Source organism: Bos indicus, chromosome 8 (assembly GCF_029378745.1).
Source record: "Bos indicus isolate NIAB-ARS_2022 breed Sahiwal x Tharparkar chromosome 8, NIAB-ARS_B.indTharparkar_mat_pri_1.0, whole genome shotgun sequence".
Lineage (NCBI taxonomy): Eukaryota > Metazoa > Chordata > Mammalia > Artiodactyla > Bovidae > Bos > Bos indicus.
The window spans coordinates 54,062,779-54,086,730 of NC_091767.1; the positions used below are offsets into that span (position 1 = coordinate 54,062,779).

General features: G+C 38.8%; 1 protein-coding gene across 2 annotated transcripts in view; it reads left to right on the top strand.

The window, feature by feature from the left end:
* Nucleotides 1-1,190: 1,190 nt before the first annotated feature.
* The window catches only part of CEP78 (centrosomal protein 78), a 35,189-nt gene continuing 12,427 nt past the window's right edge, over nucleotides 1,191-23,952 (top strand). The window contains exons 1-11 of one of the 2 annotated variants that reach the window (XM_070794689.1): nucleotides 1,191-1,713; nucleotides 6,005-6,177; nucleotides 6,269-6,341; nucleotides 7,540-7,643; nucleotides 9,388-9,562; nucleotides 11,976-12,089; nucleotides 14,476-14,540; nucleotides 14,817-14,940; nucleotides 17,053-17,188; nucleotides 18,602-18,647; nucleotides 20,264-20,392. In XM_070794689.1, coding sequence (XP_070650790.1) covers nucleotides 1,461-1,713; nucleotides 6,005-6,177; nucleotides 6,269-6,341; nucleotides 7,540-7,643; nucleotides 9,388-9,562; nucleotides 11,976-12,089; nucleotides 14,476-14,540; nucleotides 14,817-14,940; nucleotides 17,053-17,188; nucleotides 18,602-18,647; nucleotides 20,264-20,392 — 1,392 coding nt within the window. In that variant the 5' untranslated portion in view covers nucleotides 1,191-1,460. The remainder of the gene's footprint in view (nucleotides 1,714-6,004; nucleotides 6,178-6,268; nucleotides 6,342-7,539; nucleotides 7,644-9,387; nucleotides 9,563-11,975; nucleotides 12,090-14,475; nucleotides 14,541-14,816; nucleotides 14,941-17,052; nucleotides 17,189-18,601; nucleotides 18,648-20,263; nucleotides 20,393-23,952) is intronic. The other variant, XM_070794690.1, reaches the window with a different exon arrangement.

A 23,952-nucleotide genomic window follows, 5' to 3' on the forward strand; every position in this document is an offset into this window, starting at 1 on the left:
GGATTGAACCTGGGTCTCCTGCATTGCAGGCAGACACTTTACCTTCCGAGCCACCATAATCAGTAATAAATTCTCTGTGGAGTTGTTAGGAAAATTGGATGATTTCATACTAAAACAGTGCTTAAAACTATGTCTAGGAGACAGAACTATACCATCGAAGGTCCATCTAGTTAAAGCTATTTTATTTTAAAAATAAAAAACTTTTATTTTCCAGTAGTCATCTATGGATGTGAGAATTAGACCATAAAGAAGGCTGAGGACCAAAGAATGGATGCTTTTGAACTGTGGTGTCGGAGAAGACTCCTGAGAGTCCTTTGGACTGCAAGGAAGTCAAACCAGTCAATCCTAAAGGAAATCAGTCCTGAATATTCATTGGAAGGACTGATGCTGAAGCTCCAATACTTTGGCCACCTGATGCGAAGAACTCTTATTGGAAAAGATCCTGATGCTGGGGAAAATTGAAGGCAGAAGGGGACGACAGAGGATGAGATGGCTGGGTGGCATCACCGACTGGATGGATATGAGTTTGAGCTGAGCAAGCTCAGGGAGTTGGTGATAGACAGGGAAGCCTGGCATGCTGCAGTCCATTGGGTCGCAAAGAGTCGGACAGGGCTGAGCGACTGAACAGCTGAACTGAACTAAACTGCTGCTGCTGCTCTTAAGTCGCTTCAGTCGTGTCCGACTCTGAGGACACACAAAGTGCTAGTTACCAGACATAGTCATCATTATCAGTTCGAAACAAAACGATTATTAGTAATTACGATAATGTTCTTAATGCATGGAACACGTCACCATTTGCCAACAACTGCGTCAAGCAGGCAGAAACTAGAGAAGAGTTCTCTGCGGAAATTAACACACACGTGACGATTTAATAATCCACAGGTGTCTCTCATTCAGCCGTACATGCATCCTTACCGAGTGTACTCCCTCTCTTGGGTGGTGCAAGCACAGACACTTACCGGGAGTTTAGACCTTGTAAAATGCGTTGATACAACCATATCTCACTTTCATTTGGACCAGTAAACGCTTTTTGTAATTCCCGAATGCCCTAAACCACCTACTTTTGCACCGCCCTCTTCTTGAAGCTCCCGCCCCTGATTCGCCGGCACTGTCCCCACGGGAGGCGGGGCCTGCGTGATGACGCACGGGGAGCGCGTTGACGTATCCGTGCACCCGCCTGCCTGCTTGAATCGCAGTCCCGCGCCGCGGAGAGCGATGAGGCGGGCGTCAACGGCCGGTGCCGTGGGGCGGGAGGCAGCGCGGAAACGCGGCATCTAGGGGGCGACCTAGCTGGGGCCCGGGGCGCTGAGTCTTCTGGCGGGTCCGCCCCTCCTGCTCACACTGAGCGGCAGGAGCCGCCTGGCGGTGGGCGCCCAGGAGCCGGGTAGCGACCCGGGGCCCCGAGGCAGGTTGCGGGCATAGTGTCCGCAGCCTGCGTCCCCCGCGGCCGCGCTCGGGCCATGATCGACTCGGTGAAGCTACGCCGCGACAGCGCGGCCGACTTCTTCTCGCACTATGAGTACCTGTGCGCGCTGCAGGACTCCGTGCCGCTGCCCGCAGTGCGCGCTTGTCTGCGGGAGGGCGTGTTGGACTTCAACGCCGACCGCCTCCGCGTGGCCGACTGGGCGCCGCTTCTGAGCACCCTTAAGAATGATAAAGATCTGCCCTTGATTTGCATCAAGAGCTTCTTCCAGCCGTGGCTTGGCGAAACAGGTTTGTAGTTCCGTCTTTCAGGGCCCCCCATCCGCGCTGCGAGGCGGAGGTTTAGATGGTGCAAGGTGGAGCCTGGGTACTGGAAGGGTGCCCAGGGCCCCTTGTGTGTACAGGAGATGGGGCATGCGGCCTAGGACTCTGCAGGCTCCGCGACCCTGGTCGAGTGCCTTAAGGATCTTTGTGTTCATCTGTTTACGTGGGCTTCACGTGTCTGTGGTGGTTGCAGGATTCACTTCTGTTAATGCACAGTTTGGAGCATTGTTAATTGTTCGACAGATGTTACCTGGTCTATTGAATAACTTTGCTTTGTACAGAACAAAGAGATTAGGAAGTTGATACATCCCAGCTTCATTTCCTTTTGATTGAGACAGGACTCAGAAAAGAGAGAAAAAAAAAAGTTGTATCACATAGTGGAAAGAGCACAAATGTGAAGAGAGCTTAGGGTTTGAATTCCAGAGCTTATACCGTCTGTTTCCTGGGCAGGTTACTTTTCAACTGCAATCTCCACACTTGTAAAATGACATTAAAAACCACTTTTTCCATGGGTTCTTAGATTTAGGCAGGTTATGTGTGTAAAAGTACCCTTGCACATGAATGAGTTCAGTCATCTCCTGCCCTGGGTGATCTCCCCTTCTACCAGGCAGCAGGTAGATACAAGCGCTGTAGTCAGTACTCTGAAAGAGTGAGTTCTGGAGTTACAGAGCATAGGATTTTTTAAATTGAATTTTTTATTTTATATTAGCATATAATTGATTTACAGTGTTATTGTAGTTTCAAGTATACAGTAAAATGATCAGTTATACATATATATATATATATCTCCATTCTTTCTCAGATTCTTTTCCCATACAGGTTATCAAGTAGAGTTTTCTGTGCTATACAGTAGGTTCTTGTTGTTTATCTATTTTATATATAATTGGACACGACTGAAGCGACTTAGCAGCAGCACCATAGGTTAATGTCAGGCTCCAAATTTATCCTTCCCCTCCACCTTTCCCCTGTGCAAAGCACAGAATCTTGGAAGAAAAGGTTCAGAGTAGGCTTCTTGGAGGCGGTACCATCCTCTCTAAGGATATGTAGAAGCTTCTGGGGTGGCAGGAGGGAGCAGTTTGTGTCAGAGGTTGAGAAATATAAGAAAATATGGCAAAACTAATGTACCGGAGTGGAACTCAGGGTTTGGGAAAGAGATGAGAGTTGATACTGGAAATATCGTGGGGCCAGACAGAAAGGGGCTTTGTTTGTCCTGTCAGAAGGTTGGTTGTTTATGCTGAAGTCTGTGGGAAACACTGAGAACAATGAGATGGACTTTTGATTTAGAAACTCACTCTGATCTCCATGTGAAAGGCAGTTAATTGGATGCAGATGAATTGAATCTAAGGGTCCAAATTAAGTTATAAATGGTTGGACTGGATTTTAGAGATCAGTGATTCAGAATGGGTGGGACCTAGTGACCAGTTAGATAAAGGAAGGCAGCAAGCTTGGGTGAAAAGCCACATCTTTCTGAGAGATACAGAGCACAGTAGGAAGGGAGTGGGGATGGGGAGAGGATGTTACTTCATCTTCAGTGCTTTAGAGCCAACTGGTAAACAGGCCTGGGCCCAAGGTATAGATCTGGGTTTTGGGGAGGACAGATGTTTGAAGGCATGAGGTTATGCACAAAGAAGATCCAATGAGTTATAGTTCTGAGATGTTTTTTAAGTGGACACATCTGAGAATGTTTATGAATGAGAGAAAGTAGCTGGCAGAGGAGATGTGTGTAGATCTAGGAGAGGAAATGATTTGTTTTTAAAAACTTGAATGCTTATCATGTACCTGGCCCTTTTCTAGGATCTGGGGTTCACACCATCTGTTAACTCTTCTCCAAGGACAGCTCAGCTCATCCCCTGGTGAAAGGAAGTCAGATTATTCTCTGCATCCCATTCAGGTGTAGGAACTTTTCCTTACCTCTGAAGGTACTTACTTAACCAGAGTAATAACTTAGAAATCAAAAGAAATTACAGCTGAAAGGGACCTTAAAGTCCACTGTACTTAATTTTCCCTAATATTTTGCATTGAATATAAGAAAAATATATGGCAGAAAGCATTCTCTTATAGTTCCTTCACTGAACTTTCTTTATGTCTTGCATCCAGTGGGTCTAGCTTTTGGCCTCTTCCTAAATTTGCTTCTTCATCCATATTATTACATTTTGCCTGGACTATTGCAGAAGCACTTAGGTGGTTTTGCTACACTTGGGCTTAGTTCTCTAAGTCCATCTGCCTACTCAGCTTGAGTGATGTTCTAAAATAAAAAGATATGTTTAAAACAGTGCTTGCAATAGCTTTCCCACACAGGATTATTGCATGTTAGTTGCACAGCTTGTGTTTTGCACAGAGGGATGAAATCTGAACTGTGCTCTGCCAAGCCTCATGGGGCTCTTTGGCCCTGAGGGAGGATTCTTTTTCTAATCATTCCCTTTATCTAACTGGTCCTTCAGCAGCGGGGCTCCTTTTTCTAATCAGCAGTGGCACCCTTATTGAGCCAGCGTAGCCCCAGACCTATGGTATAAAAGCCATACTGTCTCCCAGACTTGCTTCAGCCAACATCTCTATTATTTTATTTTTTTAATATTCATATGTTCAAAGCAGTTTTATTTTCAGTAGCCCCAAGGTGGAAACAACTTAAGTGTCCATCACTAGGTTTATAAATTGTAGCACGTCCTTACAACAAAATACCACCCAGCAATTAAGAGGAATGAGCTATCCACAACAGCCTGAATAATTGTTGTTGTTCAGTCGCTCAGTCATGTCCTACTCTTTACGACCCCATGGACTGCAGCTTGCCAGGCTTCCCTGTCCTTCGCTATCTCCTGGAGTTTGCCCAAACTCCTGTCCTTGAGTCAGTGATGCCATCCAACCGTCTCATCCTCTGTCGTCCCCTTCTCCTCCTGCCTTCAATCTTTCCCAGCATCAGGGTCTTTTCCATGAGTTGGCTCTTCATATCAGATGGCCAAAATATTGGAGCTTCAGCTTCAGCATCAGTCCTTCCAATGAATATTCAGGACTGATTTCCGTTAGGATTGACTGGTTTGACCTCCTTGCAGTCCAAGGGACTCTCAAGAGTCTTCTCCAAGACCACAGTTCAAAAGCATTAATTCTTTGGCATTTAGCCTTCTTTATGGTCCAACTCTCACATCCATACATGAATACTGGAAAACTATAGCTTTGACTAGACAGACCTTTGTCAGCAGAGTAATGTCTCTTCTTTTTAATACACTATCTAGCTTTGTCATAGTTTTTCTTCCAAGGAGCAAGCATCTTTTAATTTCATGGCTGTAGTCATCATCCTAAGTGTTTTTGGAGCCCAAGAAAATGAAGTCTGTCGCTATTTCCATTGCTTCTCTATTTATTTGCCATGAAGTGATGGGACCTGATGCCATTGAGTTTTAAGCCAGCATTTTCACTCTCCTCTTTCACCTTCATCAAGAGACTCTTTAGTTCCTCCTTGCTTTCTGCCATAAGGGTGGTATCATCTGCATATCTGAGGTTATTGATATTTCTCCCGGTAGTCTTGATTCCAGCTTGAGCTTCATCCATCCTGGCATTTAGTGTGATGTGGTCTGTGTATAAGTTAAATAAGCATGGTGACAATATACAACCTTGATGTATGCCTTTACCAATTTTAAACCAGTTCATTGTTCCATGTCCAGTTCTAACTGTTGCTTCTTGACCTGCATACAGGTTTCTCAGAATAATTACTCTGAGTGAGAAAAGACAGACCAGGAGAAAAAAAAAAACTACCTACTGTATAGTTTCATCTATAAAACTCCAGAAAATAAACTAATCTATAGTGGCAGAAAGCAGCTCAGTGGTGGCCTGAGACTGGAGTGGAGTGACAACATCTCTATTTTAATTTGTTTCTTCTCCCACTTGCACCCCTGGCCTTTTATCATCCCGACCTGCAGTATTTACAGTGCCCAGCAGGTATCCGGTTTGAATGTCTTCACAAGGGTGCTCTCTGCAGTTAATCCACCTCCCTGTCCAACTCTAAGTAGTGTCATCTTTCTAGATTCAGCTTCAGGGTGATCATGAAGCCATCACTTAGATATAACTTTTTGCTTCCATAGGAACCTCTGTACATATAGATTATCTTTCTTTATCTCATGTGGTTAAAGTTTTGAGTTTACATATGTCCATCCATAAAGAGGGTTTAAAGGGCAGGAGTCTTTTCTAATCCTTAGCCCAGAGTGGATGCTTTTTAATGATGATAAAATGTATGGTTGAAGTCACTCATTTTACAATAGTTTTGCTTTAGCTTCTGACAGGAATAAAGTTTACAGAAGTCGTGTTCCTGCGATAAGAAATAAAGACGTGACCTTCCAGTTGTGTAAAGCTCTTAAATGCTGTTTAAGTGCGTCAGGTGCGCTAAGGAACCTGGAGCTAAACGGGCTAGTTCTGAGAGAGAGAGACTTAACGATGTTGACAAAGGTAAGCCTTCAGCGAGTCCTGCCAACGTTTGATAGTTGCTTTGGGGGGAAACTAAACCAATAAAATTTTGAACTTTTTTTCCTCATTAAAGGGATTGAATAAATCGGCCACTCTGGTGCACCTGTCTCTTGCGAATTGTCCGATTGGAGATGGAGGTTTAGAAAGTGAGTGTCAGTCTTGAGTCTTCCCATCAGACTGGTCTTGTGATTCACTGCACACCACGTTGAGTCCTGTGTACCTTTCCTTGGTGCTGGCCCCGGCTGGATTGTTTCCCATATCTGCTCGTACCGTGGTCCGTTCTCATTTGTACCACGGAAGTCTGTCATGCTGGGTACTCTGAGCACTACTTTTACTTCAGTTTGCATTAAGCCCCAAACCACACATTTTGTATTTTCTGTTTTTTGTGTTTGTTTATATTTTTGTGGTTTCTCTTTAAGAAATATTATGGGAAGGGAAATAGCAAGATGTCAAGAGCATAAAAAAATCTGTATCTTTAAATGGCTAAAACATCCATCTTCAGTAATAATTATAATGCACTGCGGAATGTGTTAAAGTAGGAGATATATTCAAAGTACTGTAAGAGCATTTAAAAGGCGAGCAAACTCAGTAGTGTTGGCAGGGGTGTATCATGGAAGTAATCACAAAGAAGGTGACTGCTGGGGTCCTTAAGCATCCGTGGGTGTTCACTGTGCCCAGTACTGGCCTGGAGGGCTAAGGTGGGCTGCATTTCAATTTCAGGGAACAGAGTTTGAGATCGTCTATCTTATATTACTGTATTATATTGCATAGTACCTAATAAGATTCTGAGTTTATAGTTGACATTTAAATTGTTGATTGAAAATTGGGATATAGCATTGGAAATAAAAGTAAGAGTCTTATGCATTTTAGGTTTTTCTTTTTTCCCGTGTGTCTTAAAAGGTATATAATACTTAACTGAGTGGTGAGGAATAAAGTTTTCAGTACTCAGTGTATTCAGTTTTAGTATCTAAGTAGAATTAAACTGGCAACCCACTCCAGTGTTTTTGCCTGGAGAATCCCAGGGACGGGGGAGCCTAGTGGGCTGCCATCTATGGGGTCACACAGAGTTGGACATGACTGAAGCGACTTAGCAGCAGCAGCAGCAGAATTAAACTATTGCTGTAAACTGGAACACTTTAGCACTTCGTTATGACTTATTTTAGAATGCACCTATCAGTCAGTTACCTATTGGGGAAGATTGGCAACAGTGATTTTAAGAATCTAGCTATAAACCTCCAATTGACTCAAGAAAAGCAAATAAGTCAAGTTTGACCAATGTATAGGCTCTTCATCTTATTGTGTGTGTGGTTTTCTTTTTTTGTTTTGTTTTGTTTTTTCTTTTAGTTGTTTGTCAAGGTATAAAGAACTCTGTCACTCTTAAGACAATCAACTTCACGGGGTGTAATCTGACATGGCAGGGAGCAGATCACATGGCCAAGATCTTAAAGGTGATTTCATGTTTAAACTTTCATGAAAACATATGTGACTGAAGCACATTAATTTTTTGCTACAAATGGCAGTGATTTTTGTCTTTTGATACGTGTGAGTGCAGCTTTAGTTTTGTTGAAAGAATATGACCAGTTTTCAGTTTGAGATTCTTCCATTTAGTAAAGATAGTCCACTTAATCTTAGAAATAAGACATTTAATATATACTACATAATAATATTTAAATACTTTTATGTCTTTTTAGTTATTGAAAACATTTATTGTAATACTGTGAAGAAACTGTGTCATTATAGTCTTCAAGACTTAAATAAATGAAGTGTTTATTAGCTGCTATAGTCTATAAACTAATAAAAATTACTACTTCAGAGCTCTCTAAATATAGTTTTAGAAATACTGCCTTAACAACTTTATAGTGGTTATATTTACTGTGTTTAGGCCTAAAATTATTTAATAATTTGACATGAAGCCTTTTTAATGCTTTGATGGTACAGATCAAGGATAGGTGAACTATGGCTGGGGGGCCAAATCCAGCCCGTCCCCTGGTTTTGTAAAGAAAGCTTTGTGGAACATTGCCACACCCACTGTTTGCATGGTAACTAAGGCTACTTTCACCCTACACCCATGGTGATAAGTAGTTGCCTCGGAAACTGTATGGCCCACAAAGCTGAAAATTTTTTAATTTCAATTATAAACATTTAAAAATGTTTTGCACCTATACAGGGCAAATCCATTGATCCCTGGGATAGAAAATGATGGCGAGCTTGTGTGCTGAAGCCAAATGTCCTAGGTTTAGATTTCATCTCTCCCAGTTTCATAGCTGATGACCATGGGCAAATTGCTTAACCTCTGTGCTTTGTTATGAAGTTTAAATGAACTCATTTGGATAAATAGTGCCTGGCACATAATAAGCACTGTGTAGTTATTGTTAATAGAAAAATGACACTAATGATTTTTCTTTTAGAGTATCAGAGGAACTTTGAGTCTTGTTCAAAAATGTAATAAGATTTTTTCCTTTAAAGTCAGAGTTCCTTGTTAACAAAATTTATTTTATGTATATAAAGAACTGAATGTCTTTAAGATAATGCTAGTGGTTAAATGTCAAATTCTCGGCACATCAAGGCACATCAAACTGAGTTTGCATAGTCCAGGCCTTTAAAGTTGGTGTGTATACCTGAAGTAGTATGTGAGATCCATTTTGTAAATATAGTTTTTAAAGTAATACCTTAGAAGTTAGAAGAAGATATTAGAACCCATTTACTTTTGTATCATTTAAAAAATATCTGTGTCATTTACAGTGTACACAAATTATATGTATAGAACTTCATGTATGTAACTTGTTAATAAATAAGATGCATATTAAAATTTTTTCTTAGAGGGTGCCCAGTCAAGTGTTTGGAGACCACTGGAAGACAGAATGATAAAATTTAGAGCCTCAGCAATGACGGAATTTAGAACTAATTCCCTGGGTTGGCAAATAAGGGAAATAAAATTCATAGACTGTAAATGAATTGTCAAACTTTATATAGCTAATGAAAAACAGTCATCCAGTGGCTAGAGTCTGATCACTGACAGACTTAAATCTGGGTCACTGAATCCCTAAAGCAGAATTGACTGTTTAACTTCTCCTGTCATATATGCTTGGCACGTACATGTGTATAAATCTCTGACATAATAAGCTGTACTCAGTAGGCATATGCTGTTTGTTCATTCAAGTGACTTACTTTCCTCCCATTCAACCTGTGAAGTATCAGACCATCAGAAGGCATGAAGAAACCTGGGCCGAGAGTCTTCGTTACAGGAGACCCGATCTCGACTGCATGGCTGGTTTGAGGCGCATCACTCTGAACTGCAACACGCTCATTGGGGACCTTGGTGCAAGTGGTTTTGCCGAATCTCTTAGTGAGGATTTATGGCTTAGAGGTAAATTCTAAACTTGAATATATTGAATTTTTCATACTAGATGTGCTTAGCTTTGGGCATGATACTGTTGCCATACGATTTTAATTTTTTTAATTTCATTTTTTTTCAATAGCTTTTATTTTACTTTTAAACTTTCTCTGAGTTGCATATATTCTTTATGGAAAATACAGAGTAACAGGAGAGCAATTACCTGTAATCTTAATGCCCAGGCATAATCACCATTCATTTTGGTGTATATATGTTCAGTCTCTTTTTTTTTTTTTTTTCTTTCTATAAATGTATTTATACACTTAGGGATTACAAAAATAGACTGTTGTATACTTGCTATTGCATATTCCTATTTTTTTCACTTAATGATGTATCATGTAGTATTCCATCATATTGATGTCCTGTAGTTTAATCAATTCTTTGCAATTAGATTTAGACAATTTGCTTTTCCCTATCAGAAACAATGTGAACACGTTGTATATACATCTCTGTGTCCATCAGGATTACTTCTGTAGAATAAGTTACTAAAAGTGAAATGACTAAGTGTGAGATATTTTTAATACTTTGGGTACACATTGCCAAACTGCCATTCAGAAATGTGCCAATTTGTAGCTTAACCCTCACAAACACTGGCTTACAGCACTTTTAAAATCTGTAAAACTACAAAAATGAAGACCTCTCCCTTTTTTATGTGACTTTTTTCAGTTAATAAAGTATGAGCATCCTAACAAGTCAATAATTTACATCTATAGCATCATTTTTAGTGACTGTTCAGTGTTCCCTTATATAAATACGTCACATAGCTTATTCACTCTTGTATATAAGCTGTGTCCCATTTTTCAGTTACAGTTCTCATACACATCCTGGTTTATATCTCTGATTATTTCTTTTGGTTAAATTCTTAGAGAGTTGATGAATCAAAAGGGCATACTGATTCTGAAAGCTTTTATTACATGATGACCTAATCTGATAGGTGAATAATCACATTTTATTTTAGTTTGTATTCATTTGATTTACTAGTGAGATTTAGGGACTGTTTATATTAATTTGGCTAGTTGGTTAATTATACCCTGTGTCCATTTGTCTGTTGTAAGAGTTTGTAAGGATTGCATCATATCCTGTCAGATCCACATGTCTGACCTTGCTATTTCTGTGTGTCATGGGGTTTTGAAAGACTCCAGTTATTTTAATGTAATAGTATATATGCTGTGGTCAGTTGCTCAGTCGTGTCTGACTCTTTGCGACCCCACGGACTGAAGCCCTTCAAGCTCCTCTGTCCATGGGATTTTCCTGGTAAGAATACTGAAGTGGGTTGAATTTCCTCCTCTAGGGGATCTTCCCAACCCAGGGACATATAGCACTTTAGAAAAAGACTGATGATAGTTTCCTTTCATTTAGTATTTTTTAATACCTATGCTTTTGTACTGATGATAACTTTGGTTTAAATGAATAGGTTGTTCAGCCCCAGAGCTATTAGAATTCATGATCATTTGTCCTGGATTTTGTCTGACCTTTTACAGAAAGTGTTGACCAACATCCTTTCATGAGAGGTTTTTGGCATGTATTTTCTATTCACATATTCTTTGAATTTGTTATTATTTGTATCCTCTTAGACTTCTTTGTCTTTTTTATTCTAAAGCAGTTATTATACTTTTTCTACTTTGTTCTCCCCTTTTAACCAGTTTCAAGAGTGATTTGGAACTCAAGATGATGATGAATAGAATGCAGTGCAGTTTCTGAGCTATACCAGTTTTTGCTTGTGAGATTTACAGTGCCACTACTGCCCTTGCCCTCCCTGACAGCTCAGTTGGTAAAGGATCCACCTGCAGTGCAGGAGACCCTGGTTCAATTCCTGGGTCAGGAAGATCTGCTGGAGGAGGGATAGGCTACCCACTCAAGTATTCTTGGGCTTCCCTTGTGGCTCAGCTGGTAAAGAATCTGCCTGCAATGTGGGAGACCTGGGTTCGATCCCTGGGTTGGAAGATCCCCTGGAGAAGGGAAAGGCTACCCACTCCAGGATGCTGGCCTGGAGAATTCCATGGACTTATAGTCCATAGGGTCACAAAGAGTTAGACATGACCGAGCAACTTTCACTTCCACTACCCTTGTTCATTATGAACTGAGATTCATTTTGTTTTGTTTTGTGCTCAGAGGTTATATGCAATTTATTCTTCAGTTCTGTAATTATAAAATATGCTGGATGATTTATTGGTACTAAATGCAGGGTAATCATTGTACATCCAAGAAGAGGTTTTTAAATTGGATGTGTGTGTTCATATATTTTTATGTTTTTTTTCAGTACCCCAAATTACAAACCTGCTATGACTGCTTTTATGCAGGACTTTTCCACATGTGGGAAAATGAGAATTGTCTGTGTGTTTAATCTGTATAGTTAGCAAGTGACCTTTTTGTCTTTCACCAAAAGCACTTGACCTGCAGCAGTGTGGCCTCACCAATGAAGGAGCAAATGCTTTACTAAAAGCCCTTGAAACCAATAGAACTCTGGTTGTTCTGGATATAAGAAAAAATCCACTTGTTGGTATGTGGTCACTTTTTTTTTAATTGATTAAATAGCAAAACAAAAGCACTTTTTAATGTATTGACGATTTAAAAAAACTAACGTGTTTAACCACACAGTTGACCCTTGAACAACTTGGGGTTACTGGTGCTGACCCGCACAGTTGAAAATCTGGGTATAACTTTACAGTCAGTGATTCTGCCTCTGTGGATTCAACCAACCTTGGATCAAATAGAACAGTAGTATATATTTACTGAAAAAAATCTGTGTAACTGGATCCACAAAGTACAGACCTGTGTTGTTCAAGGTCAGCTGCACTTTCCAAATGTTGCATTTCCCTTATGTTTTCAGCAGATAATTTACTAATTAAAGTGAATTATACTTGTAAATCATTCTTACCTCTACTCTGAAGGTGAACCTAGGTAATCTTGCTTCTGCCAAGCACCTTATTTCCTTCTTGTGCAATTCTTGGAACAAGTGCTTTATTCCTTTGTCAGTTTAACAAGTAAAATTTTTTAATACCTTTTGTGTACCAGATACGGGTTTCGGCACTAAACCAGAGATAAAGCCCTGAACCAGACAGACAAGGTCTTGCCCTCATGGAGCTTACATTCTACTGAAGGAGTTCAGGTAGAAATGAGTAAACAGATGAGGAGTATAGTTTTAGATAGTAGGAAGTAAAAACATATCTTAATGTAAAGGGAGTGAGGAGGGCAGGTAGGCCTACATTGAATATGCTTTCTAGGGGACAACTTTACCAGAGAAGTAATGTTTGAGTGGAGACCTGAATGAAGAGAGGAGCAAGCCATGGAAGATCTGGGGAAAGCACATTTCAGGACAAGGGGACAATGAGGATGCAAGCATGTAGGTGGGTGGAATATTTAAGGAAAAGCACGGAGGCCAACATAGCCAGAGCACTGAGTGAGGAAGAGTGTGGTATGCCATGAGGTCAAGGAGCTAGCCGGGGCCTGATCTTGTAAAGTCATGAAGGCCAGGGTAAAGACATCAGTTCAGTTCAGTTCAGTTCATTTGCTTAGTCGTGTCCGACTCTTTGCGACCCCATGAATTGCAGCACGCCAGACCTCCCTGTCCATCACCAACTCCCAGAGATCACTCAGACTCAGGTCCATCGAGTCAGTGATGCCATCCTCTGTCGTCCCCTTCTCATCCTCTGTCGTCCCCTTCTCCTCCTGCCCCCAATCCCTCCCAGCATCAGAGTCTTTTCCAATGAGTCAACTCTTCGCATGAGGTGGCCAAAATACCGGAGTTTCAGCTTCAGCATCAGTCCTTCTAAAGAACACCCAGGACTGATCTCCTTTAGAATGGACTGGTTGGATCTCCTTGCAGTCCAAGCGACTCTCAAGAGTCTTCTCCAACACCACAGTTCAAAAGCATCAATTCTTCTGTGCTCAGCTTTCTTCACAGGCCAACTCTCACCTCCATACATGACCACTGGAAAAACCAGAGCCTTGACTAGACGGACCTTTGTTGGCAAAGTAATGTCTCTGCTTTTGAATATGCCATCTAGGTTGGTCTTAACTTTCCTTCCAAGGAGTAAGCGTCTTTTAATTTCATGGCTGCAGTCACCATCTGCAGTGATTTTGGAGCCCCTCACAATAAAGTCTGACACTGTTTCCACTGTTTCCCCATCTATTTCCCATGAAGTGATGGGACCAGATGGATTATTCTAAAAGAGTAGAGTGTTTTAAACTGGAAAAAGGCATGATCTAAATAATGTCTCAATAAGATGACCCTGGCATAGAGAATAGACTTGGGGGGCTGGGGCAAAGACAAACAGGGAGACCAGTTAGGAGACTGTCTCAGTGATCCAAATGAGAGATGTTTATGGCTTAGCTTAGCTTGGAAGTTTGGAGCAAGTGAAAAGCCATTGAATTCAGATTGTATTATGAGGGTGTAGCTAACAAGCTTTGCAGATGGATTAGATGTGGGGTATGAAGGAGGTATTAACAGAGAGTCAAGTCCTTGATGATTATGTGCACAACTGAATGGTACCACTTAGAAGGGGGCTGATGGGAGGAGCAGCTTTTGAGGGAATATCGAGACTTTGGTTTGATATTTTAGATACCTTTGAGGTATCTGAGTGTCTGGACAGTTCTCAGACTCTGCTTTCTATTCAAAGGTACCCAATGCCACTTTAGATGCGAAGTGTTTAAATTTGACCTTTGCTGCTACCCAAATAGTAGCCACTGGGGTCAGTCTGCAAGATGGCATCTTAGGTTTTGAGGAAGAAATTAGAATATACAAAGGGAAAAATTGGTATATATTATATAATGTAGATTTCATATTTAATTTTATGGGAAAAGCAGTAATTTGTTGGCTTTTGTTTTTAAATGGAAATAGCCACTCATTGGGAAATAAATACTCATTTCAATTTATTTTACTTTAGATCATTCTGTGATGAAAGCCATTATCAAAAAAGTTCTCCAGAATGGAAGAAGTGCCAAGTCAGAGGTACAACATGTTTTAGTCTTCTAGAAAGAATTTCACTTTAATGTCTTTCTTTCTTAAAAAAAATTATAAGGATACTTTCGGCCATCTTAAACTAAGTTTTTAGTCAAATCAAGTGGCTTTTCTGTTTTTGAAAATATTGTGTAATTCTTTAATTCAGGTTCCCAGAAATGCTGTCAGAAACCTTTTATTAACTTAAAATATTTTAATTTCCAATTAAAATCAAACCTTCATAAATTATCTGTAACTTAAATGGCATATTTATTATTTCTTTCTCAGTACCAATGGATAACTTCTCCATCGGTGAAGGAACCAGTGAAGGAACCATCCAAAGCTGCTAGACAGAAAAAGAGAACCATAATTTTGGGAGGTAGTCGGAAAGGAAAAGCTACTATTAGAATTGGTAACTTTTTTTTTAATGCTACTAGAACTTATAGCCCTTATGTTTTCCAATGTGCTGAAATTAAAACAGCCAGTATTAACCACATAGATATTATTAATAGGACTATAATTGCCTTGATATGTATTATGAGAATTTATAGAATATAGAAATTATAAATGAATTTAAAGAGATGTTAATATTAACCAACTTCTGTTGGTTACTTCTGTTTACATTTCATAAAAGGTTTGTTATTTTGACAATATTTCCTGGTTGATGATTACTTCTAGTATTTTGCAATTGAAATTTGTGAAAAATTGGAAATAACCTGAAATAAGCTATTATAAGCATCTTCAGAAATACAACTTCTTTTTTTTTTCCTACTAAAAGATGTATGATTTTGATTCCCCATTAATCAGCTTGCTTAGAGAATAATGTATTAAATAGAAGTTGTCCAAAGTGTTTATTAAATCAAAAATAGCTTATGATTTGTCTGCCAATTGTTACTTTAAGACAGTAATAGTTTAGTAATCAATCAAATGGTATATAAAAAGAAATTAAGATTTTTATATCACACTAATTATATACTATTATTAAAAGTTTATATCATGTATAAAGTATTCTTAAAATAGCTAATTTGACTTGCTATAATATTAGAAATATAAATATAGGTAAATAAAACATGTATATATAAAACATCTTAGAAATTCTGTAACATTAGTATGTGGTGGTATAGAATAGGGCATCATGGAATGAGAATAAAACAAATTTTTTTAAATTTAGCATGATTAAACAAAGTGGAAATGTAACTGATGTTTGCAAGCTCACTGAGCTATTTTAAGAGTAATTTTATTTTATTTCTTGGGCTTTTTTTTTTCTTTTGTATTTGCTTCAGTTATCTGGAGACATAGAGGTAAGCCAAATCAATGTCTGGCTATGTAGGTAGATCCAGGTGAGTATAGGAGTTAAATAGCTGTGTGAACTGTGTCCCATCTACAATTAATTATGTATGCCTTAAAAAGATGGGAGCTTTTATCAGAAATGTTTTTATCTCCTAAAGAGCCAAATGTAATTTTTAAAATTTTAATTACAAATATATTTGCATTACTTTCTGCAAGTAAAGGTGTACACATACAAACCATGTGCATATAGACTTTTTTTCTTGAATGTAATTAAGTTAAAAAACAAAATAGCACAGAATGAACTGAGCCCCTCTGTATTTTGAGGCATGTAAATTTATCCAAAGAAATCACACAGGATCATGTGGTGGTTATCAGTAAGCTACACTAATGAAACATTTGTCCTGTATCACCACATACACTCTTATTTTACACACCATCCTAATGCTACTAAAGTATAGTAGGTTTGAAAAATAAATACAATCATTTTAATATGATGTTTGTTTTCAGTAATGTTCAAATTAAACATTTAAATGTGAATTTTTTTGTTCTAAAGAAAATATTAGCTTGTAAGTCTCTTTTTTGCTACCAAATATTTCTTATAAAAATACTTGACTCTTTAGTACTGAAGTGTAGGGTAAGTCTCCACATTTCACTCTTTCATCCAGTGGGTTTCACTTTTTTTGTGTGTTTTCTATATGAAATCAAATGAACAGTGAAGGTCAACAGACTTATAGGAGGGTAACATTGACTCATCTACCACCTGGTAACTTGTATACAGTCATAACTTTTATTTGTTTTTACATAGAAAAATTAATCTTAAAATGAAATTTTGGTCTAATCCCAAAGATTTTATTTGGCAGAAGTCATGGGTGTATTTATGTTTCTCTATTCTTGGGATTCAGAAATGCCAAAGGGGTTCTAAGATTCAGATTGAGTGTCTCTGCATGATACATAAAATGTATCATTCTTTGGGATTTTTTAAAAATTTATTTTTGCGTGTTCTGCATACCTCAGTACTTTTGTTTTAGTTAAAATAACTTGTTACTGTAGTGGACTACATTTTTAAAAATTGCTGGCCTATGTAAAACATTTTTACAAAACGATCCTGTTTTTAATGGCCTTGACGTCATTGTAAAGCACCTGTTTTATTCCTTTCAGTGTGTACGCATGTGATAGTTGCTCTGTAGGCTTTTAGTGCATTTGATTCCTTCTTTTCATGATTTCTCAAACATAGGATTGGCCACAAAGAAACCTGTAAGTAATGGAAAGAAGCACTCCACTGGTAAAGATTCTTATGCTCCTGAACCTCTGCCGCCTGGTGTGTCTGGTTTCCTCCCATGGCGTACTGCAGAACGTGCAAAAAGGAACAGGTAGAGCATTTTCATTCCCTGTCTTTTAGTCATTTAGAATTCTTTATTTTGGAGCTTCTATTATGTGGGAGGCCTCTGGTGGTTTCTATAGAGAAAGAAAGATAACTCACACATGGCTTCTGCCTAATGAGTCCTCTAAGAAAGAAAAACAAAAAATATTGGGAGTTTGAAGTTGTTTCTCAAGTGTCACAACAGAGGTAACCCCATGGGTGTCCTGAGGAGACTAAAATTCTCTCCAATCGTGCAATGAGAAAAGTTTCAGTAAAGGCAGGTGTAGTTGAGTCAAGCCCTACAGTACAGAAGAGACATTTGGATCTGTAGGAATGGGAAAAAAGACATTTTAGGCTTGGGAATGGTTTAATGCAGAATGGATGAGAAATATGGATTAGAACTAATCTAAATCAACCAGCTTAATTCAGTAAATCAGATTTAGTTTGTCAAACTAGACTTAACTAGCTTTAGCTGATTACTTATCCAAGGGATAAGTTCATAGTAATTTTGTCATAGGGCTGTGAGTAAAATTTTTCAACTATAGCTCTAGGCTTGCGAGATGAAATAAATTGCTCTAGGTTATTTTCAAGTGACTTATTTGGTAATATTCATGAAATTAGAATGACGCTAGTGGTAAAGAATCCACCTGGCAATGCAGGAGACACAGGAAACGTGGGTTTGGTCCCTGGGTTGGGAAGATCCCCTGGAGGAGGAAATGGCAACCCACTCCAGTATTCTTGCCTGAAAAATCCCATGGACAGAGGAGCTTGGTGGGCTAGAGTCTGTAGGATCACAGTGAGTCAGACAGAACTGAGCATCTGAGCACATTGATGAAATTTAGTGTTAACAATTGCTTAAGAAAACATAGAGAATTGATTTTAAATAGTACTTGAAGTAATTAATTACTATGTAAAATACCTGTTCAATTGCTCACATTTAGTTGATATTTATAATCCCCATTGGACAACTGACTACTTTTGTAAATGGTAATATAGATTCTTAAAGCATAAACTATAATATTGAATTCCCAGTCTTTGCACTTTAGTTTAAGAGCTTTGTGTATTCATATCTTCTTCTTAAGACATTTATTAATCTCAGGCCCATCCTCACCACAAGGAGTTGTAAATTAGAGAATGATTCGTACCACCAGTTAAGAAGGTAGACTGAAATCTCAACCACCCTGAATGTAGGAGCCAAAGGTGCCTCTCAGCAGTTCATAGAGTTGTCACAAAGCGGGTCTGCTAAATTCTGTTCACTTTTTTTCATAGCAGAGGCCTTCCAGGTCCTTGTTTTGAGCTGACTTATTTTTACATACAATTCTATGTGGATATTGTACATGATACTAAAAACTTATATTAAATGCAATTAACTGGTGATGTGTGTACATCAAGATACAACTTCATTTTGTTAATATCTTTTTAGGGGTTTTCCATTAATCAAAGCTCGTGATGTGTGTAATCAGTTGCAGGTATGTGGTTATTATATTTATTGTATACAGGGGGTTGAATTGGGAAGGGTGGGAGATCATACTCTTTACTTTTTAAATTGAACAGAGCCTTACAAAAAAACAGTTCCCTCTCTGAAATAAACCCATTTAAAACCTGTCTCGTCGTTCTCCCATTGCCTCTGTGTAGTTGTATGGATATGGCACACTGGGAACCTTGTGGTTATGTCTGTAAACAAGGAAGTGGGTTCTCCAGTCCGCAAGTCAGTGGTTACCCAGTAGAACGAACTTGATTGCAATTTCTAACTCCTTACGTGGAGCTGTCATACCCAAGAGTGTTCATGTGTTTTCAGAAAATGTTGTTTGGGGGCTGTCTGTACAAGTTCCTGATTTTCAAGCCAATATGAAGCGACATATCCCAAACCTCTGCTCTCTGAGCGTTCCTTCTTCCTCACCAAGGCTGCACACTTGCCTTCTTTTACAGCCTCATAGCCTTGGAGCAAGCTAATCCTGCCAGTGGTCTTAGGAGACTGTGTAGTTGCTCTGCTGAAATTAAAAGAAGAGCACCTTGGGTGTCAGTCCTGCCCCTGGATGTCTGGTAGAGGAGTGCATGCCTCATTCTACCAATGGGAGTTTCCTCTCCTGCAGGGCTTGTCAGAATGATATCCTAGTGAGTTGTCTTCTGCACAGTTATATAAAACTAACACACATCGTTTTGACTTACAGACTTTTATGGGGTTGTGACCAGGTCAGTTTTTAAATGGAAGTGTCTTATTGAACAACATTCCAGTGGCAGTGAAGCTCAATAGGAGAATTGAATTATAATTACACTAGTTTTGACTGAAGGATGATGAGAAAATGAAAGTTTTGATAGGTCAGTTTTAATTGTGTATGTATATGTGACTGCTGCCACTGCTACTGCTAAGTCGCGTCAGTTGTGTCCGACTCTGTGCAACTGCATAGACAGCAGCCCACCAGGCTCCTCTGTCCCTGGGATTCTCCAGGCAAGAACATTGGAGTGGGTTGCCGTTTCCTTCTCCAATGCGTGAAAGTGAAGTCGCTCAGTTGTGTCCGACTCTTAGTGACCCCATGGACTGCAGCCTACCAGGTTTCTCCGTCCATGGGATTCTCCAGGCAAAAATACTGGAGTGACTAATTTTTTTAAAAATTCTGTTTATTATTCACAGTTTAGATATGTTGACTTTCTAATTATTCGTCTGATTCTTTACCAGTCCCCTTACTGATGAATTGTCCTCCTAAAAACTACATTTTCTTCCAGACTACTTGTGTCTGATGGTGAAGAATAAATTTCTAGTTTGCAGTATAAAGGTGATCTGAGAAAAAATGTTTACCCTGGCTCCTTACTTGTCTTCTATGAAAGAAACTTAATAAAATAATACAGATAATTCCAAATACTAATCCTAACCATGTACACCAGAGGTCTGTACAGTAACATAGCAAAAATAAGTTACTATAATTTTACTTTGTCATTGCTTGTGTTAGACTAAGGAGCAGTGGGAGACATTTACAAGTAATGACTTGATACCTCAGATCGCTTGTGTTAAATGTCCTTTAATATTTGGATATTTGGTATCTTGTTCATGTTGTCTTCTATACAATTTTGTCTTCTTTTTTTAAAGCAATCAGATTTTCCTGTGACTGTGACCATAGAGAGTCCTTCCTCCTCAGAAATCGAAGAGGTCGATGATTCCGCAGAAAGTGTTCAGGAAGAGCCAGAGAAAATCAATTTGAAACAGGAAGCATTGCAGGTATAAAGTTATCACTTTAAAGATACAGAGAAGATTATTTTTCAAACAGATTAGTTGCGTCTGACTGCAACACTTGACAACTTGTGTGGGAGCTTTCTGTTTTCCCCTTCTGTCTGCGTTTTATCCCCTTGAACTTAGCTTAGACCAAGGTGAATGGTGGACATTTGAACTCTAAGAAATAAACAATCAAAACATGTCACTAGTTACATATTTGCTTTTCTTTAGAACCTTAATATTAGATATAGGGAGAATCTTTAAGATAAACTTGAAGGAATTGAGTTCTGAATGAATGTAGTCAGCTGATTCAGTGTCCTTGTTTTACAGATGAGAAAATTGACAGTTCTTTTTATAGGAGGGGTGTATGGCCTCATTTTTAATGAAAAGTTGAAAAAATGTTTCAATATTGATATTCTCCTTTCCTAAAAATAAAACAGCAATAAGCTCCATTATATTGCCTAATAAACTGGACATCCAATGTCATTCCATACTTCTCTTTGTATGGACAGAAAAAAAAAATTGATCTTCATAAGAAGTTTTTACTCTTCCAAATAATATATTAATTTTATTTCCACTTAAATGCAGAGCCGATACTTTGTAGAAAATAAGGGAAGCATGGTTTCACGGTGCCTTGTTACTGTGCTACAAAGTCTGTGTTCAATTTTTAAAATCACTTAGTATGATTTTCTTTTAGTATGAAATCTTGATAAATTTTGAACTAGCCCATTATTAAAGGACAATGGGAATTACTGTTTGATTTTTAAAAGAAAAAGTTAAGATTTTAGTTTTTTAGTTCAAATTACTGATAATATAGAGAAATTTCATTATGAAATATTACAGTAGGAGGAATCTGTAGTTCATGTAGAATTACCCTCTTTTCATCTTATAAATGAGCACCTACAATTTGCAGCACATAAGTGGTTTACTGGTAAGTTGCAGAGTAAGACAGGACCCTAGGCATCTAACCCACATTTGTTGTCATTTTAGATGTGTTGTATTCGTTTCCTTCACCAGTAGGTCGGGGTGTTGTATTGATATTTCTAAAAGCAGTTGTAGACATTGGGAAAGACCAAGAAGTTTTATAAACTGGGACTACTGAATAGATCCAGGATGCTCCGAGAACCCTTTCAGCTCTTCTTTGTTTTAACAAGACATTACAATGATGGTATCAAAGTGTTTAAATATATAAACCCCCAACAATCAAGAGATTTCAGAATATCTTTGAAAGACAGGAGACAAGTGGAAGAATGTGAAACTGAAGCAGTAGAACAAGGGGAACCATCACCTACAATATGCCCAGGGACCGCCTGCAGCTGAGGGGGAATGTGATCCCCCTGCAGAAATAGCTCCATACTCAGAGGTGCATGTGGGGGAGAGAGTGAAGTTACTTAAGCAGGTGAGTGAAATAGGGGGAGCTCATTGAGTTTGTGCTTGAAAGAGTCGAATCCCAGCCCCACCCTCACTTTCCTGAAATGAGATAATTTCATTTTGAAAAAATTAAACTGGAGACAACTAGGGCAGCTGTTGTGAGTTTTTACACCCTAGAAAAGAGTGCCTGGGGGTATCCTATTATAGTCACTACCCACTTTTTCCTGCATTAGAAAAGCCAGTCAGTCAGTGACTTCCAGGGAGCTTTTTGCTCTCATTCTTAAATAGAAAATAACTATCATACGCCTCGTAGTTGAGTAAAGCTTACAACAAGAGAGGTGGGAAAAGAGTAAAAACAAATCCTAGTAGGACCAGGGAAAATTTAGGGAACAAAATAATTTAAGAAAAAACCCTAATTCGTGTCCTTAAAGAGCCTTAAAAGGAGCTGGAAACTTTAAAATAAGAATAGGGTGTTAAAAAGGGAATGTCAGAAAGCAGATAAATCTCTTGGAAATGAAAATGTGGTTGCTGAAATAAATTCAGTAGGAATTAAAGAAATTTCTCAGTATATAAAAAAGAAAGAATGGAAAATGTGATAGAAGTGATATATTGGGAGAGGCTGCATCGAGGAGGTCCAGCATGTTCCTATTAAAAATTCTAGATCCAGAAAAAAGTGGAGGGAAGCTGTCAAAGGGCAAGAAAATTCCACATAGCTGAAAGTAAGCTTCAGGCCTCAAACCGAAAACAGCTAAACAAAAATAGCTTCTACCTAGATACTCTACACTATGAAATTTTAAAATACTGAAAAGATACATCCATTCCAGAGATAAAAATACTGGTCACCTAAAACAAAGAAAATCTGACATTATCATTGTTGTCATCAGCACCATGGATTCTGGAAGGCATTAGAAAGATAACTCCAAAGTTTTTCAGGCAAATAATTTTCACCCTAGGGTTTTGTATCCAGCCAGACTATCAGTCATAAGTGGAGGCTGTCTAAGATATTTTGTACATAAAGAAATTTGAAAAGCTTACCCCCTGTGCTATACAAGTTATTTGTAGAAATAATCCGGCCAAATGAGGGAATAAACTAAGAAGGAAGGTAATAGGGGATTCGGGAAACAGTGGATTCAGTGCAGAGTCGGCTGGTATAGATTTGAGAACCTTCCATTAGTTGTGTGATTGACAGCTTAGAAACGCATTGAGGCGTCTTGTACTTACTATGCATTAGATACTGTTGGAAGGGAGGAGGGAGAGGAGGAGGAGGAGGAAACTGAACTCCAGAGGAAAAAAGGCTACACTGACATAAACATGAAGTGAACTAAATTATGGTAGATTTTTTTGGAGGGTGGGAGGGGGGCTGCACCTCAGCTTGCAGGATCTTAGTTCCCCAACCAAGGATTGAACTCGTGTCCTTGGCAGTGAAAGTGTGAGTTCCTATAGTGAATAGCCAGTGAATTCCCTAAACTATGGTAGATTTTAAACTACTACTGATGAGCAAGAGAAGAATCCACTTTAACCTGACATTACAGGTGTCCCCCTTTTCAGTGACACACAGAGGCAGTGACCACCTATCTAATTTGTTGTCCAAACCAGAACACTAATAATGTAAGGAGTCACTATACTTCTGTAACATCAGGACAGCAGGTATAAACTGGAACACCCCAAGGCATCTGAGGGTATATGGTCATGCTGTACAAGGGTAATGACACAGAAACAGTATAAGAAGTATAATCTGTACGTAGAGACACAGTGTATGTCTGCAGTGGGCAATATTAATTTAACTGTAATAGTAGAAATACTGTCTTGGTTTGCAGCTTTTATTGTCAACTTGCATGTAGTAACAAATAACTAACCTGAACTATACTTAGTATGTTAGTATTCACTTAGTATGTACTGAAACGTATCGTGTCCTGGTATGTACTCAGTATATATTATATTCTAAGTGTTTTTAACATATAACTCATTTAATGCTCTGAATAACACATTTAATGCCTATAACTCATTTAATGCCCTGAATAACCTTATGAGGTTGGTGTTAGCTAGTATCATTCCTGCTTTTCAGAAAAGGAAGCTAAGCCACAGCAGGAACTTGCCCAGCCTGTCCCTGATTTATGGTTGCATCGGGGCTTTGAGTTCAGGCTTTCTGCCTCTTCTCTTAAACATTGCTCCATACTGACTCTCAAATAACAGAA